The following is a 16361-nucleotide window of genomic DNA, read 5'->3' as shown; positions in this document are numbered from 1 at the left end:
CAGTTTACTGGAGAAATGATTGAAAAAATAAATTATGAGACCACACCCCAGATCTTCAGGATGTGTGCTTCATCAAGCCTTCAAGGTAAAGTATTACTTAAAGAAAAGTCACTTAAAAGTCTAGAAGCATAGTCTAGATCTGGGTGTGACCAACGGTTTTGTATTAGGCAGATAATGGTTGGAATCCTGACTCCTTTCTTTCAGATTAGAAACTGAATCAACCCATGGAAATTCAAGCAGAAAAGCACTCCACCTATCCACGAGGGGCGGGGGAGGGAGGGGGGCGGCCTGGTGGGCTTTACCTCAGTAATTTAGAGAGGAACTGACCTGGTAGCCTGACCTTATCTCGGTGCCTTAAGCTAGTCAGAACTTCAAGTGGGAAAACTATTTTATTACCACTTTTTTTTTTCTTAGCATTTATTACAACATAATTATCTGATTTGTTTTCTTGAGGTTTGTGTGTTGGTTTTGGGGTTTTTGTTTTTCTTTTTGAAAATATTATATTATGGAAAAGTTCAAACACGTACAAAGCAGACCCTCTGTATCCATCATCCAGCATCAACAACTATTGAGTTCTAGCCAATCTCATTTCATCTCAACCATGGAAGGAACTACCAGACCTCATATCATTTTATTTGTCAATTTGGGGGCAGGAGACTTTTTCTACGTATAATTATTGTTAGGCCCACGGGGCAATACACTTAATGGCCATTTGCAAGCTTCCCACCACAGAACAAAAAACCAGGTTAAACTTGCTGGACACCAGGAATCAGGCCGTACAAGGAATGGAAACTGTCCTGAAGGCACCTGACTGCACACCTGCATTCCATCCGCATTCCAAGTAGCCTAGCCCCCAAACCCAACTGACCACCAGTTTCCCGCCAGTGACTGCATAGAAGGATGAAGCTCCAGTTCCTGGGGGCTGCCATCGTGGACTCAGTGTCCCCTTGGCTAGGTGCTGTGCAGCCCTTCCCTTTAGATATCCCATCCCCCACCTCCTTTCCCCACATAACTTCCATTTTCTTTAATCACCATCTGAGATGGCTATTTAGCCTACCTGGGTGTGTTAACCCACCACAGTGCTAACCCACCATGTTCACCTTTCAATTACAATATCTTTTTTATATCTAAAAATAATGTTATATTTGCCCTACCCAATTTGGCTCAGTGGACAGAGTGTTGGCCTGTGGACTGAAGGGTCCGGGTTCGATTCTGATCAGTTGCAGGCTCCTTCTCAGCCTGGGCCCTGGTCAGGGCTCATTCCGGAGGCAGCCAATAGATGTGTTTCTCTCACATGGATATTTATCTCTGTCTTTCCCCTCTCTTCTACTCTCTCAAAAAATCAATGGAAAAATATACTCGGGTAAGGATTAAAAAAATAAATAAATAAAAATAAATAATTTTATTTTTTGTTTAATCCTCACCTGAGGATATTTTCTCCATTGATTTTTAGAGAGAGTGGAAAGGAGGTAGAGGGCGAAGGGGGGAGGGGGAGAGAGAGAAAGAGAGACAGAGAAAGAGAAACACTGATGTGAGAGAGACACATTGATCAGTTGCCACCTGAATGTGCTCTGACTGGGTCAGAGATTGAACCTGCAAACCAGGTATGTGCCCTTGACCAGAAATTGAACCTGAGACCTTTCAGTGCATAGACCAATGGTCTAACCATTGAACCACTGACCAGTGCAGTATCTAAAAATGATTTTAAATAATTATTTAATATTATCAAACCATCCAGGTTGACAAATATCCAGCAGTATTATAGAAAAGTAAGAAGCTAGGAAAATTTCAGGACAAGTGGAATGGGGAACCGTTTAAGTCCCAAGCAGCACGATCGCGCTGCTGAGATTTTATGTCGAGAAAACATACGATTCGTTTGAGTCCCAGGGGGTATTGAAAAAACACTGTCGAAGAATCCCAAACAGCGCAACCGCGCTTTCTCTAAATGAGTATGAAAAGACCCAAACAGCGTGATAGCGCTTGTTTTATTTTATGTCGAGAAACGGTTAAATGCAGTTTGTATCCATCAAGTAAATCCTATCTTCCCTAAACCAAGGACACTTAAGAGTAAATGGTTTGCACTCTCCTCCCCAACCAGAGGGTAAATAGCTTAACTCGCCCTACTCAGGGAGACAGATAACAGAAATCCAATTAAGTCCCATTTGCCAACCACACCCAAGGACAAATTAAAAGAATAAATCTCGTTTTGGTATATCAGCATAAAGCTAATGAATATCCTATTGATTCTATCCCAAGACCCCGCCTAAACGCCCAGCCTTTAGAACCCCGGAAAATGAAGGTCCCAGGGACCTTCTATGCTGTGTCTGAATGCTGGCTATTCAGGTTTGCTACAGCTTCTTCCTGTCTTCCTCATCCCACCCCACCCCCTTTTGAGTAGAAGCCCCTATCAGCGCTGCTGCTAGAGGATGTGGTGTAAACACTGATCGCAGACTCACGTGACTCTCTTACCATCCATGACACTCTTCAAAGTCATCTTCATTCTCTTCATTCTCAGCATAGCGCCTGGTTCAGATAAGGCTCTTAATTAGGTGCAACAAATTTCTCTAAATTGTATTACACAAACTTAAGTTTGGGGCTTCAGTATATACCTAAAAGCTCAAAAGCAGGATGTAAAGCTATTTTTTAAAAAATAACCTAGGCCTGGCCAGTGTAGTTTGGTGGTTGAGCAACAACCCATAATCCAGGAGGTCATGGTTAGATTCCCAGTCAGAGTACATATCTGGGTTGTGGTCTCAATCCCCAGTGTGGGGCAGGCAGGAGGCAGCAGATCAATGATTCTCCCCCGTCATTGATGTTTCTGTCTCTCTCTCTCCCTCTCCCTTCCTCTCTGAAGTCAATAAAAATATATTTAAAATAATAATAATCTAGGCTGTAGGGTAGATATATTAAAAATAAAGAAAAATTGTTTATGAATACTTGCATTTTAATATTTATTTCAATAACAGGGTTCTGAAAGAAAAATGCATTACCTATTTCAAATATTTGCGAATGTATTGTATTTTCAAAATCCTTTTTAAAAAATAATTAGAGGACCATATTCTAAAGGGTAAATGTTTATGGAGCACCAATACATAACAGGTCAAAGTGGAATGACTCTAGCTGGGAAATAAAACTCGTAAGACATCTGCAGAGCCCTAGGGTTCTGAGAAACAGTTTGGCAACGATGATTCAGTCTCACTTCCAAATGGAAGGGACCGCTACTGAGTTCTTTAGTTTTCTGGGGAGGAAAATGGAATTGCACTGAAAGGTGTTCCCAACTTTGGCCGCATTCTTCATTTCAAGAAATTCCCACTTAAAAGGACTATTGAACTAATTTCTACTTTAGAGCAATAGTTACAAATCTTAACTCTGACTGAGAATAAAAGGGCATTTTTTGGTTTTTGTTTTTTTTTCTTTTGAAGAAAAAAAAAAACCTTCTGAATCATGGAACAACAGTGTTTTGCTTTGTCTATTGTTTCAAGGGGCAGCAAAAGTTATGCTCAGAAACTGAATTGTCTTTGCCAGCAATTTACTAGTATTTAGCCTGGGTTCTCTGTGGAAATTACAATTAATTTAGACACACATTTAATATGAGGTGTGTCTTTTTATGCTAGAAAGCACTTCGGAGAGATGGCATCCAAGTTAGAGCTGGCTTTCCAGATGCCAGCACAAAAGTAAAAGTTCCCTGATGCTAGAGCACGTTGCTAGGGAATGAAGACTTCAGTATAATAGGCAGGCTGATGTCTTTCACCTGGATTCTGGGGTGGTTTATCACCCACTACCATCTATGTGAAGAGATGCCCAAAGAGCCTTTGTCCAAATCTAAACTCTCAGATAGTCCTCATAAATTCTAAACATTCAGTCTAAATGTCCCCTTGCCAGAGTTGCTTCTCCACTTGTATTTATCCACTAGAGGCCTGGTGCATGAAATTCGTGCACTTGGGGGGCGGGGGAAGTCCCTCAGCCTGGATTGCAAGAGGGTGCAGGCCAGGCCAAGGGAGCCCACTGGCGCACAATCAGGGCTGGGGAAGGATGTGGGAGGTTGGCCAGCTGGGGAGGGACCTCAGGAGGGCTCCAGGGCATGCCTGGCCTGTCTTGCTCAATCTGAATCGGCTGGACCCCAGCAGTAAGCTAACCTACCAGTTGGAGCATCTTCCCCCTGGTGGTCAGTGCACATGATAGCGAGCGGTTGAGCGGCCTTAGCGTATCATTAGCATATTACGCTTTAATTGGTTGAACAGCCGACCGGCCTACTGGACACTTAGTATATTAGGCTATTATTTTATAGCATAAGCCCCTTTAGCTGTTGGGCTGCTGACTGCTTATCAATGACAACAAATGAAGAATGAAGATGTCTATACTTGTGTCAAAACAACTTCACTTCTAAAGAAAAATGAGTTTTGCCCTGACCATTCTGCCTCAGTGGATAGAGCGTTGGCCGATGGACTGAAGGGTCCTGGGTTCGATTCCGGTCAAGGGCATGTACCTTGGTTGCAGGTTTGGTTGCAGTGCCTGTAGGAGGCAACCAATAGACACATTGATGTTTCTCTCTGTCTCTCCTCTCTCTAAAAATCAATGGAACAATAACCTTGGGTGAGGATTAACAAAAAAAAATTTTTTAAAAATAAAGAAAAATAAGTTTTTGCCCTAACTGGTTTGGCTCAGTGGATAGAGCATCAGCTGAAGGGTCCTGGGTTCGATTTTGGTCAAGGGCATATACCTCGCCATCCTGCAGGAGGCAATCAGTTGATGTCTCTCTTTCACATCTACATTTTTCCTTCTGTCTCTCCCCTTCCCTCCCACTTTCATCTTTTCCCCCTTCTACTCTTTCTAAAAATCAATGGAAAAATACCTTTGGGTGAGGATTAACAACAACAACAAAAATTTCCCCCTTCTTTCTTCTCCTTTCCACCTCTGCTCTCTAGGGTTGGGGGATCTTTGAAGATGTGGTTACTTCCACTTTGGCTTCCTGTCAGTGAGTTCACAGATTTTCTACATGCAGGTTCTTTTGCCTCAGTCAGCAATGTCTTGGCAGGGCTTTGGACTCCAGAGCTGTTACTTCAGCACCAACTCTTAGTCTTTTATGGCCCTTTGGAGCCAAGGAAAATTTGGAGGGCTGGCCTGATTTCTATTGCACCTCATATGTTACACACACACACAAGCACACGCACATGTGCTTATGGGCAGACATATTTTTGTGGCTGTTAATTTTAATTTCCAAATGGGAAAAATGGCTCTTCTCTTGCCCTCCCGCCCTCTCCGCCCCCGCATCAAGACCATACCACAAAGCCCCTTTGCCATGGAGTTATAGAGTATATAACTTAGATTTGTCTCTTCCTTGAAATATTCTAAGAGCTTGGGACAGAGACAATGAAGGGGGGATAGTTAAAACTTTATAGTAATTTTGGGGAGGTTTGTGAATTTTATGGAGGATTGGGGAATGTGACTAGATTTTATTCTGCCAGGGGCAGTAAGGAGGGGTAACTAAACAATCTTAGTGATAGGATTTATGCGAAGAGAATTTTAAGTTTATTTTAGTGTGTTAGGGACAGGGAACTGTCTATAAACAGAACTAGAAAGCAAAGTAAAATTCCCAAATTAATAAAGAGAGGAAGGAAACAAAATAGAAACTTGAGCAATCCAATATAAAAAGGGAAAAGTTAAAAAAAGAAAACAAAATAATAGACATACACTAATAAGAAATAAAGTGTATATTATTTATTACACTGAAACAAAATCATGCCTCTTGGCTTAATCCTACTGAGTTAAGAACATTAACAATAATTTGCACACAACAAAGTTCCCGAAACAGCAGATGAATTACTTTACATATGGAATTTAAGCATACTAGATATTTATGACTCAGAAGTAACCTTGGGCATATATTTTTTTTTAAAATATATTTTATTGATTTCTTACAGAGAGGAAGGGAGAGGGATAGAGAGTTAGAAACATCGATTAGCTGCCTCCTGCATACTCCCTACTGGGTATTGCCTGCAACCAAGGTACATGCCCTCGACCGGAATCGAACCTGGGACCCTTGAGTCCGAAGGCTGACGCTCTATCCATTGAGCCAAACCAGTTAGGGCCCTTGGGCATATTTAAAAAGCAAAAATATACAAACCAGTTACAACTAGAAATGATACTGGCCCAAGTGCCCGTGTTTTCATCCCAGAGACACACTACAGAAATCCCAAGTTCAGACAACTTTGCAAAATGTTTTGAATATCAAGAATGTTTTTGGGAGCGGACACAATTCTGAGGCAGGAGTTTAGTGAAGGAGCACAGCTGTTTCTCCACTCCCCCCATGAGGTTCAGTGCAGGCTCCCACCGTGAAAGAACAGAAGTGGAGTCACTTCTGTTCCAGACAGGTCATCGTTGGACCGTGTGAGTGACTTTTGCATCTTCACTGCAATGAATGATAGTTTGTGAAGTGCATGTCTATTTTAAAACATAGCTGTATCCCAGCAGACGAAGCAGCAGGCACTGTTGGTAGTCTGAGAGTAACATCTGCTCCCCACCGGTCTGGGCCCTGTGAGCAGGGAGCATGCAGCATGGAGGGTGTCAAGCAGCCCAGAGTTGCCGTCAGTGGCACCATGGAGTTGATTGTAGTCACCTTTCTACCATATTAATTACAGTCGTAGTCGTACTCTTTTTCTTGGCAATGGAAGCTTCTCGCTAATACTTTATTCCTATAAAGCAAATGAAATGATCGTCATCTTTAAAAATCCAAACAAGAAATGTCAAGAAACCTAGTGCTGGAATGCCAGTAAAATTGTCCTTAAACTTTGGATAGGGGTGGAAAGCACATGGCCAGGCCCCCTGGGAATGGCAACTTCAGCCACGTTGTGTCTCTATCACTTTCCTGTTCTGTGCAGCCTTGGGCAGGAGAAGCCCCCCGAGGGATTGTTTTTACCATTTCCCATGGTCCCAGTATGTCAGTAAAAGCTATCCAACATGAATGACCTCAATTGTATTTAACTTCATTGGCATAGAATTGTGGCAGGAAGCAGGACAGCCAGAAGGGGAAAAGACAAATGTATACTCCCTGTGCCAGGTCCCAGGGGCTGCCACTCCTAGATGAAGGGGGAGCCTGGCCTGAGACGCCCCCCTTCAGACTGCTATCCTCTACCAGCTGTGCTGGATCTCTGGTGTTCAGTAACCATGACACCGAAGGGGTGGAGGGTAAGCAGGACAACAGAAAGCTCAGAGATGGAGCCCAGGGTGGTTCCTTACAGCTGAGCGGTGGGGGCACAGATCCTTAGGAGCCATGACTGGGCTGCACCAGAGGGATTCTCTTCTCCCCATCTTCCCTGTCCCTGATGAAAATTCCCTGTAAGCATCCCATTACTCCACTTCTCCATTTGTACTTTCAGAAAATATCTCCAATTGCAGTCTCTACTTCTTTCCTCCCCTGATTCAACCAACACCAAATTTTCTATATCCTTTACTCCTTTGAATCTCTTATATCATCTAAACAAGTACATTATGTGTACCTTCTTCAAACTTCACTTGGAATTAGGAAAGTTTCCCCAGGCATTCTCCCCCCATTAACTTCATATTCCAGCTTTTCTCGTTTCTTTTCTGCCTCCTTTAACATGTTCCCCTAATATTGCTGTTCCTTGAAGCACTATCCTGAGCTCCACTGCAAATATTACCTTTAGCAATATCTAAACATTCAAAACCATCAGCTAATTATCTAGAAGCAAGATTTGTTGTTGTTTTTTTGGCACCTATAGGAAGTGACAGGCCCATTAAACATATGAAAAGTGGAATTTCCCTACAAGATTTCTTCCAATAGTTCGTACACCCTTTCCTCTTTGGAATGTAAGCCTCAGTCCATTTACCTCTTAAAACCCTCCAGTGGCCCATCACCTAGGGATGAGCTGCTTGACTCAACTCCTTGTCCTCCCCCCAACTGCAAGTGTACATTTTTCTTGTTTACTCATTTTTTTTTTTTTACACAATATCTTTAGATAGGCATATATTGTAACAGAAAATGGAGGCTTATTTCCTGCAATATTCTGTCACAATGAACTACTTTCAATTCTATGTTGTCCTAAGTTCCTTCACAGCCTCGGCTCTGATCCCCATACTGAAAAATGACCTTACAGCTTTTCATCTAGTCAGTTCTTCCCTTACATTAATAAATAAATCTCTTTTTTTATGCCAGTCACCACATGGCATCAAATGTTTACAGATGTTTACAAACCAATCATCCCCATTAGACTGTAGGCTACTTATAGGAAGATGGGTTTTTTTTTGGATAGTCATTATTTCTGTGTAGTGCATATATTTGTAATAGTAATTATAAATGTGTGTTTCTTTAAAATTATGGGTCTCCAAATAGACATAAATGTCTTTTCCTAGGAAAATACTAATGGGTGATAATTTTCTTGAAATTCTTTGTTGTTAACTTTTGCTTGAAATACAGGGCTAATTAAGATGAAGAAACATACATCTCTTGTCTCCCTCAACTAAAACCCAAAAGCCCACTTTTAGTTTGTAGAAAAGAACTAGGTAATTACCTATGAATGCATTTGGGGCACAGCATGTTATCCTCCAGGTGTGGGGGTGGAAAGTTGCAGGAAGGTATCAAGAAGAGTGCACACACTTGCCCCGGTTTCTCTGGAACCCAGGCTTGCCCAGCATAAAACTGTAGCTGAACCCAACCCTCTGTGTCTGCAGGGAGACTCTGTCCATGGACCACACACCACTTGTAACCTGGGGAAGGAAAAAGAGGTAAGTACAAACAGAGCAAGACCAAATCATGTTCAAAAATTGCATCCTGGTCTTTGATTCTTTCTCAAGTGCTAGCTCTTGAGATATGAACCCTGGAATTCTAACTTGACCTGCTGTATCCTGTTCCCTTTAGAAAATAATGCAAGACAGTTCCTGTTATAACTTTAAAAAGAAACAAAAACTATAGTTGGAAGTGGTATAAGCTGCAAGTGGGTAGATGGTGGTGCTGGGGAGGCAAAACTTTACCTCTACAAATCTTAGGCTTTCAGCTGGGATTCTAAAAAGAAGATAGATTAATAAGAGAAAAACACTTTATTAATGCATGAAGTGCATGCCAGGTAGGAGAAAACACAACAAAACTGGACTCCATCTTGTATAACATCTTCTACAAAGAACAATATATTTGTGGAGAAATGACAGGACAAAGGAAAGCAGTTTTAGGCCCCAAAGGGTGGTGAACTGTGGGGAGGTAAATACATGGGAGGACACTAACGGAGTAAGGTTTGCTCACAGGTTCCTCTGATACCATCTCTCAGTTGACAAGAGCGTCTCTGGCAAAAGGAGAATTTATGTCGTCCTCCCTTTAGGCAGAAAAGGGGGAGGGTTTTTTTCTGAGTTTAATTCCCTGCACCTCAAAATAAATTTCTTTATGTCAAAGAGTTATATTTGTGGATGATGCATTCTGGTTTCCTTCAACAGAAAGACTAACTCCCCCCCCCTCCCCCCCAAAAAAAAAACCTAACCCAGAGAGGTCTGGAATGGCCTTCATGAAATAGGTCCAAGGGTGTGAATACTTCAATAGGCAGTTTGTTGAGCTCACCAGTTTATGATCCTCCTTAATTATATCTTCTATTCTATAATTCTTACAAAAGTATGAGGTAGGCATCATATTCTTAGCCCATTTTATGGTGTGAAAACTGGAAAAAAGCTGCAACAATCTACCAGTGTTTCTCATTTAATGGATGTTAGAAGACCCAGGGCTTCAGCTCAGGCAGTTGATTTTAGAACCTGCCCTTTTTTCTTTCTTTTTTTAACACATTGTTTGCGGGTAGTTTTTATCGCGCGCTAACAGGTGGCTCTACTACTTACAGTCAACGTAAAACGTATAAATACGTTTCCCGCATATTAAAAATCCTCACGGGAAGATATTTTTTCCATTGATTTTTAGAGACAGTGGATGTGAGAGGAACACATAAACTGGTTGCCTCCTGCACACCCTGACCATGGCCTGGGAGAAGCCTGCAAGTGAGGTACGTGCCCTTGGCCTGGGAGAAGCCTGCAACTGAGGTACGTGCCGTTGACCAGAACCAAACCCAGGATCCTTTGGTCCGCAGGCTGACGCTCTATCCACTGAGCCAAAAACAGTTATGCTCTAGTTCCTTAAAGAGGAAATAAATTAATTCAAACAGATTGCCATCCCTTTGTGATGACACCAGTAATTTAGAGCAGTGGTTCTCAGAGTGGTGGTCCCCCGACTAGCATCCTCAGCAGTGCTGAGAAAATTGCCAGAAATGCACACTCAGGCCTTGAATCAGAAACTAGGGGTGATGGCAGGAATCATTAGCCCTTTAGGTCATTTAGATATGGCCTAAATGGAAATTAATATCAATTAAACTCCCTAGCCGGTTTGGCTCAGTGGGTAGAGCATAAGCCTGCAGACTGAAGAAGGGTCTAAATTCAATTCTGGTCAAGAGTATGTATCTTGGTTGCAGGCTTGATCCCCAGCCCTAATCCAGGCCTGTGCAGGAGGCAACCAATTGATGTCTCTCTCACATCGATATTTCTCTCTGTTTGTCAGTCTGGCTCCCTTCCACTCTCTGAAAAAAATGTCCTCAGGTGAGGATTAACAACAACAACAAAAAACCATTAAATAATAATATCAATTAAACTTATTTCCTCATCTGAACCAGAATCAGCTTTGATATGGAGCTTACCAGAGGCCTCCTGTGGCGACCTCACATTCTCCATCTTCCCAGACTTCCCAGTAGTGGCTGCAATTCTGCTCCAGGAGGCAAACACATCATCCGGGGTGGAAGTTGTCACGAAAACATTGTCCATTCGCTCCAGGAGAGCAGTAGCACCCCCATCAGGAGCAGGACCCCCCACCAGGGGACCAGTCAGTTCAGGAAGACCAGAACTGTCCAGACTCATTTCCCCCTTTTGCATCTTCAATTTCCTTTGTGTTAATGTCAATATCTTTGCCTCCTCTGGTTTGACAGGAATCTCCTACAAGTAGAATTGGAGAGATGAAAGTGTTATCAGAAGTGTGGCCTCTCCCAGTTGGTGTGGCTTAGTGGTTGATCATTGACCTATGAACCAGGAGGTCATGGACCAGGGCACATGCCCGGGTTGTGGGTTCGATCCCCAATGGGGGGGGGGGGGGCGTGCAGGAAGCAGCCAATCAATGATTCTCTCTCATCACTGATGTTTCTATCTCCCTCTCCCTTCCTGTCTGAAATAAAATAAAATAAATGCAGCCTCACCCAAGCTAGTGTGTCTTACAAGGTTGATGGTTCAATTCCTGGTCAGGGCACGTACCCAGGTTTCAAGTTTGATCCCTGGTTGGGGCACGTGCAGGAGGCAACAGCTTGATCTCTCTCTCTCTCTCTCTCTCTCCAAACCAATAAAAACATATTTAAAAAAAAGAAAAAAAGAAGTGCAGCATCGTTTTTACTATTCTTTGCAGAGTTGGTGAAAACTGAGGACAGGGATGGTGTGCCTTTTTAGGAGTGGAGAGGGAAAGAAGGGCTAGGGCAATTCTTTTACTACTTATTCATACTAAAATAGGTAATTAGGGATGAGAACTGAAGCTTCCATTCTACCAAATTTCTTACAATTTACTCACCTTTTGATTAGGGTAAGCATATGCACGCAGCCTATTATATGTTTCCCATTTCTAAGACAAGAGAAAAATGAGTTAATAATTAGATCAAGGTTCCCACGCTTCCTTCCAGCCGCACTAACAGCCTGGGCCCTCACCTGGCCGCTGGTGCTCAGCTTTAATTGCTGGCACCAAGCCCTCACGACGTCTCGGTGAATCAGGTTAACTGGTGGCAAGTGAAGGGGCAGCGGAGGAATCGGTATCTTCTTGTGAATTCTTACTCTTTTATTTTCCTGTACCATCTTTTGTGGACAAGCTGAAGGAGAATGGGATAAAATTATTAATAATTAACTCTTACGTGACCCTTTAAAATGTCAGAAGTACAGTCACTTTTAGTTATCATAGTACAGTCCCCAGTGTCCAGTTAAATGATTTACCCAAGACCACAAAACCTCAAAGGCACAGACCTCACACCTAAGACGTAATACTTCTGAGTTCCCCAGTTTTTAATTCCTAAAACTCCCCACTCCTCACACACACACACTTGTGAGCTCCCTAACCCACAGATTCCAAGGAGGTTGCTTAGAGATCGTCCTTCCAATCCAGGGAAATGAGGGAAGTTTTAGACCTGAGATCATAAATATGCAGTGATGCCTTGTCCTCTCGCAAAACAGTAAACCATTCAGCAAAGTGCAGCACAACCCCTGTTACCCACAGATCTGCCGGCCCACCCCATCAGGGCAGCACTGCTGTCCTGGCACACAGGCCTCCTCTCCTGCTGCACCCCGCACACACCATTTAGGAAAAGACTTACAGAACACAGCTCCAGAACAGACACAATTATATCTACACTAATAATCACCATCATTTACTGAGTCCACGTTACTAGCTGAGTATAGTTTGGAAGTTTTACCCAATCATTATGTATAAATTACAACTGACCTTCCACCCCTGACTCAGCCTAGTAGATATTATCCTCGATTTTTAAAATAGGAAGTGGAGTTTCAAGAATGTTATTTTTTTAATCCTCACCTGAGGATATATTTGCACTGATTTTTAGACAGTGTGGGAGAGGATGAGAGGAGAGAGACATCGATGTGAGAGAGACACATCGATTGGTTGCCTCCTGCACGTACCCCAACCAGGGCCAGGAGCCTGCAACCGAAGAATGTGCCCTTGACAGGAATTGAACCCGGGACCCTTCAGCCTGCAGGCTGATGCTCTATCCAGTGAGCCAAACCGGCCAGGGTGAATTTCAAGAATGTAATTTCAAACCTGCATCGGTCTGCCCCAAGTCATTGTACATCAAGGTCCTTAACTCCAAGCAGCTAGTTAAAACAAAAATTTTAATTTCCATGGTCGAAAGTCTTTTTTTAAAGAAAGGTTTCATTGAGCCAGAAATGCTAGCTAAAAAGGAGATGGGTCTTGGGACATGAAGTCCAAACCAGCAGCAGCTTGGCTAGGTGGAAAAGACAAACATGTCCATCGACATGGGAGTTTACAAGTGTTTTTATACATTAAGAAGCAGGGAGGGGGAAGAAAGGTGTACAGCCACTTGCAAGAATTTACATTAGCCATTGGCAAGGGGGTGGGAGAGAGTGAAGTGGGGCCAGGACTGGGTTAGGCCTAGAGTCAGAAAGCCCACACGTAAAGACACAGCGGTGGCTCATGGAGTGTGATGGTGCTTGGCTAAAATAATCTGTAGAAATAGGACCGGGAATTTAATCCAAGCTCCAACCAGACAGAATGTGAGCAGTCCTTTCTTAGCTGGCCTCTGGACATCAACAGACCCACAGTTCTGTCTCTCGCTCCCACTCGGGCGGCTATAATTGAGGACATCTCAGAATTTTCTCCTAGTCAGAGTGGAAGCCAAATAATCATTAGAACCAAAGGAACTGTGGGAGTTTGGAGACAGGAAGTAATAAGTTTTAAGAGGTGACTGAAAGAAGGCTTCAGGGAGGTGAGCTTTAAGCCAGGCTTCCAAGGAAGCGTATGGCTTGCAGAGTAGAGGACAAACATTTATTTCCTTTTCCAGAAAAGTTCCTCAGGCTTAAACCAAGGAAATGGGATTTGAGGGGCTGTCCACCTCTTACCTTTGTCATCTTCCTTAGATCTCTTCCGTTTGGTCTCCACCCCTGAGGTTCTTTGTTTACTTGGTTCGCCAGCAGCCCCATGTTTCTCTTCAGTTGGTACTGGTTGGAATTTTGAAGCTTTTTGCCGCTCCCCTGACTTCTTTGGGGACTTCTGCTGGGGATAGAAGAGCCAGCCAGTCATTCCTCTGGCGTCTGACCCACCACATCACATTGTCTGCCTTAAGGTTATCCACACCCAAGACACCAAGACCGTCACTGAAGGTCATTGAACTCCGCTGGCAGCGTGTATTCTCTGGGTATCATCTTAATGCTCAGGTTTATGTATAAGACAGCAAAACAGTGATGGAGAAATGGGAGAAGGCCAATTTGAATGTAGGAGAAAAGACACAAAATATAGATACAAATAAAATAGAGAAAATTATGCTTTGCTTTGGAGGAAGCCCTTATATCACCCACATTATCCTTATGTCTCACCCAGAAGATTTCCACCCCCTGCCCACCCCATTTCTTTATTCTTGACCTCTTCCAAAAAAATGTTTCCCATAGAGATGCTATACATCCATTATTGTTCTTAGCAGGAAAATTTCAAGATAATCAAATGCCCTTAATACAACATATCAGCCCATTTTCCATTTCAGTATTTTTTTTTTCTACTACTCTCCATTGCCCCGAGTATCAATCTCAGCATTCCTTTCCTTCCCAGCACAGTTACTTTGACCTAAAGAGATTTCCCTATCCTAGCCCATTTGGCTCAGTGGATAGAGTGTCCCAGGTTAGATTCCAGTCAAGGGCAAGTACCTTGGTTGCAGACTCCTCCCTGGCCCAGGGAGGAGTGCCTGTAGGAGGCAACCAATGGATGTGTTTCCTTCACATCAGATATTTCTGTCTTTCCCTCTCTCTAAAAAATTCAATAGAAAAAGATCCTTGGGTGAGGATTAAAAAAAAAAAAAAAAGAACTGATAAATAAAAATAAAGAGATTTCCCTCAGCTCCACCCCACCCAGTTCTATTTACATTTTAAAACTTACTCTTTTTGGCTCTCACTTCCAGTTTTAATTCACCTGGTAATCCTTTTTAGCCTTTACAGACCATGGCAAATCTACATTATTTCCTCATTCCACCACTTGTCAGTTGCAATTTTACATTTGCTTGTTATTTGATCAGTGCCTGTTACTCCATTTGATTGTAAGCCCCACCAGGGTAGAATTTCTTTACTTTTCATTATAGGCACTCAATACTCATTGGTTAATTGAATCAAAAGAAACAAGAGAACAGTGGGGATGATAATGTTGAGTGATACGGAGAAACTGACCTCTGTTGAGCCTCTATCTTCTATCAGGTATTGATAACTAAGGTTACAAAATTAAGGGCACACAGTATTTTAGATAAAATTAAATCTAAGGTCAATGTGCTCCCAAATCTAAAGCCTTTCTATCATCCATCCAGGTGGGAGTACTAGACAAATTAACATTTGTATGGCATTTTTACAACTCTATAGCAGTTTAACATTCATATTCAAATGTTACATTTGCAAAGCTCTTTCACAAAATACTCACTTTTGGGCCTCACAAAAATCTTAAAATTGAGAGGGCAAAAATGACCCGGTTCTAGGAAGAGATCCCAAGAGTGATCGATCAGGTTTCTTGGCAGAGTTGTTCAATTCTTCTATACTGAAAGAAACCAAACTTGGCCACCCTGAGGCTGCCTTTTTGGGATATTGATTTTAAGCTGTTTATTAAAAACAAGTCTCAGAAAGAACTTATATATATGGAACACTTCACGAATTTGTGTGTCATCCTTGTGCAGGGATCATGCTAATCTCTGTATCATTCCAATTTTAGTATATGTGCTGCCAAAGCAAGCACCGGAAAGAACCTTTGACCCCCTCAGCCCCAAGAGCTTCAGACAGAGAAACTGCTTCATGGAGATCTTAGGATGTTCACCTTGGCCAACTTGAATTATGATAATAAGAGGGCTTGGGGTGGGGGGCGGGAAGGGGTGTCTTTGGCTGGGTCCCTCCGAATCCCAGTTTCAGTCACCTGGCTAGGATTTTTCTGCCATGTAAGCTCAGCTCTTTCTCTACCTGTAAATTGCCCATTCTCACTTATGAATCTAAGATCTCCCTCCCCCCTCCCCCGCCACACAACCTTTTCTATCTTTTCTATTTTGTCCAAAATGGCAATGTTACCTCACCATCTTCGGGAATTTTCACACCCATGTGAATTCCCCATGTGCGCATGTATTAAACTTTATTTTCTCCTGTTAATCTGTCTCCACTAATTTGATTAGCCCAGCCAGAAGAACTTAGAAGGGAGGAGGGAAAATATAATATATTTTTTAGCCCCCACAGTACTAACCTCAAAGCCTCTCCACCTTTAGTTTCTGTCTGCAGTGCTCACCAGTATGTGTGGCTTCTAATTATGTCTTGGCTCGAACAACCCCAGGCAAAGACCAGCTCAGACACCTTTGGTTTAGGATCTCATTTTTCTCCCATCCTTAGTCAACCGCCTCTTTCTAAAGTCTTTTCCTCACCGCTCTTTTTCTCCCATTACCATTTCCTTCTAGCTCTGATACCTGATTATTTCGACAGGATAAAGCATCTCTTTAAAACCAAAAACAGCCAACTCATTTCTTATTTATTTCCTCACTCCAACATAGCAGGCTTCAATCATATCTAGGACTTACTTTCCTTCCCCCGCCCCCCCC

The 16361-nt window shown here is 42.7% G+C and overlaps 1 protein-coding gene and 1 non-coding gene across 2 annotated transcripts; both read right to left on the bottom strand.

The window, feature by feature from the left end:
- Positions 1-6628: 6628 nt before the first annotated feature.
- On the bottom strand, positions 6629-13837 carry LOC102425318 (developmental pluripotency-associated protein 4-like). Its single transcript, XM_006106636.1, has 6 exons — positions 13657-13837; positions 11722-11879; positions 11588-11638; positions 10677-10968; positions 8529-8724; positions 6629-6692 (listed from the first exon to the last, which is right to left on the bottom strand). Exons 1-6 carry the CDS (start codon positions 13835-13837, stop codon positions 6629-6631), a joined length of 942 nt encoding a protein of 313 aa, XP_006106698.1.
- A 1579-nt stretch (positions 13838-15416) lies between these two features.
- On the bottom strand, positions 15417-15520 carry LOC111824068. The gene has a single exon (XR_002827172.1). It is a non-coding gene; the product is annotated as a U6 spliceosomal RNA (small nuclear RNA).
- Between the last annotated feature and the right edge of the window lie 841 nt (positions 15521-16361).

This window comes from Myotis lucifugus, unplaced genomic scaffold (genome assembly GCF_000147115.1).
Source record: "Myotis lucifugus unplaced genomic scaffold, Myoluc2.0 scaffold_872, whole genome shotgun sequence".
NCBI classification, from domain to species: Eukaryota; Metazoa; Chordata; class Mammalia; order Chiroptera; family Vespertilionidae; genus Myotis; species Myotis lucifugus.
This window is presented reverse-complemented; position numbering and strand designations above follow the sequence as displayed.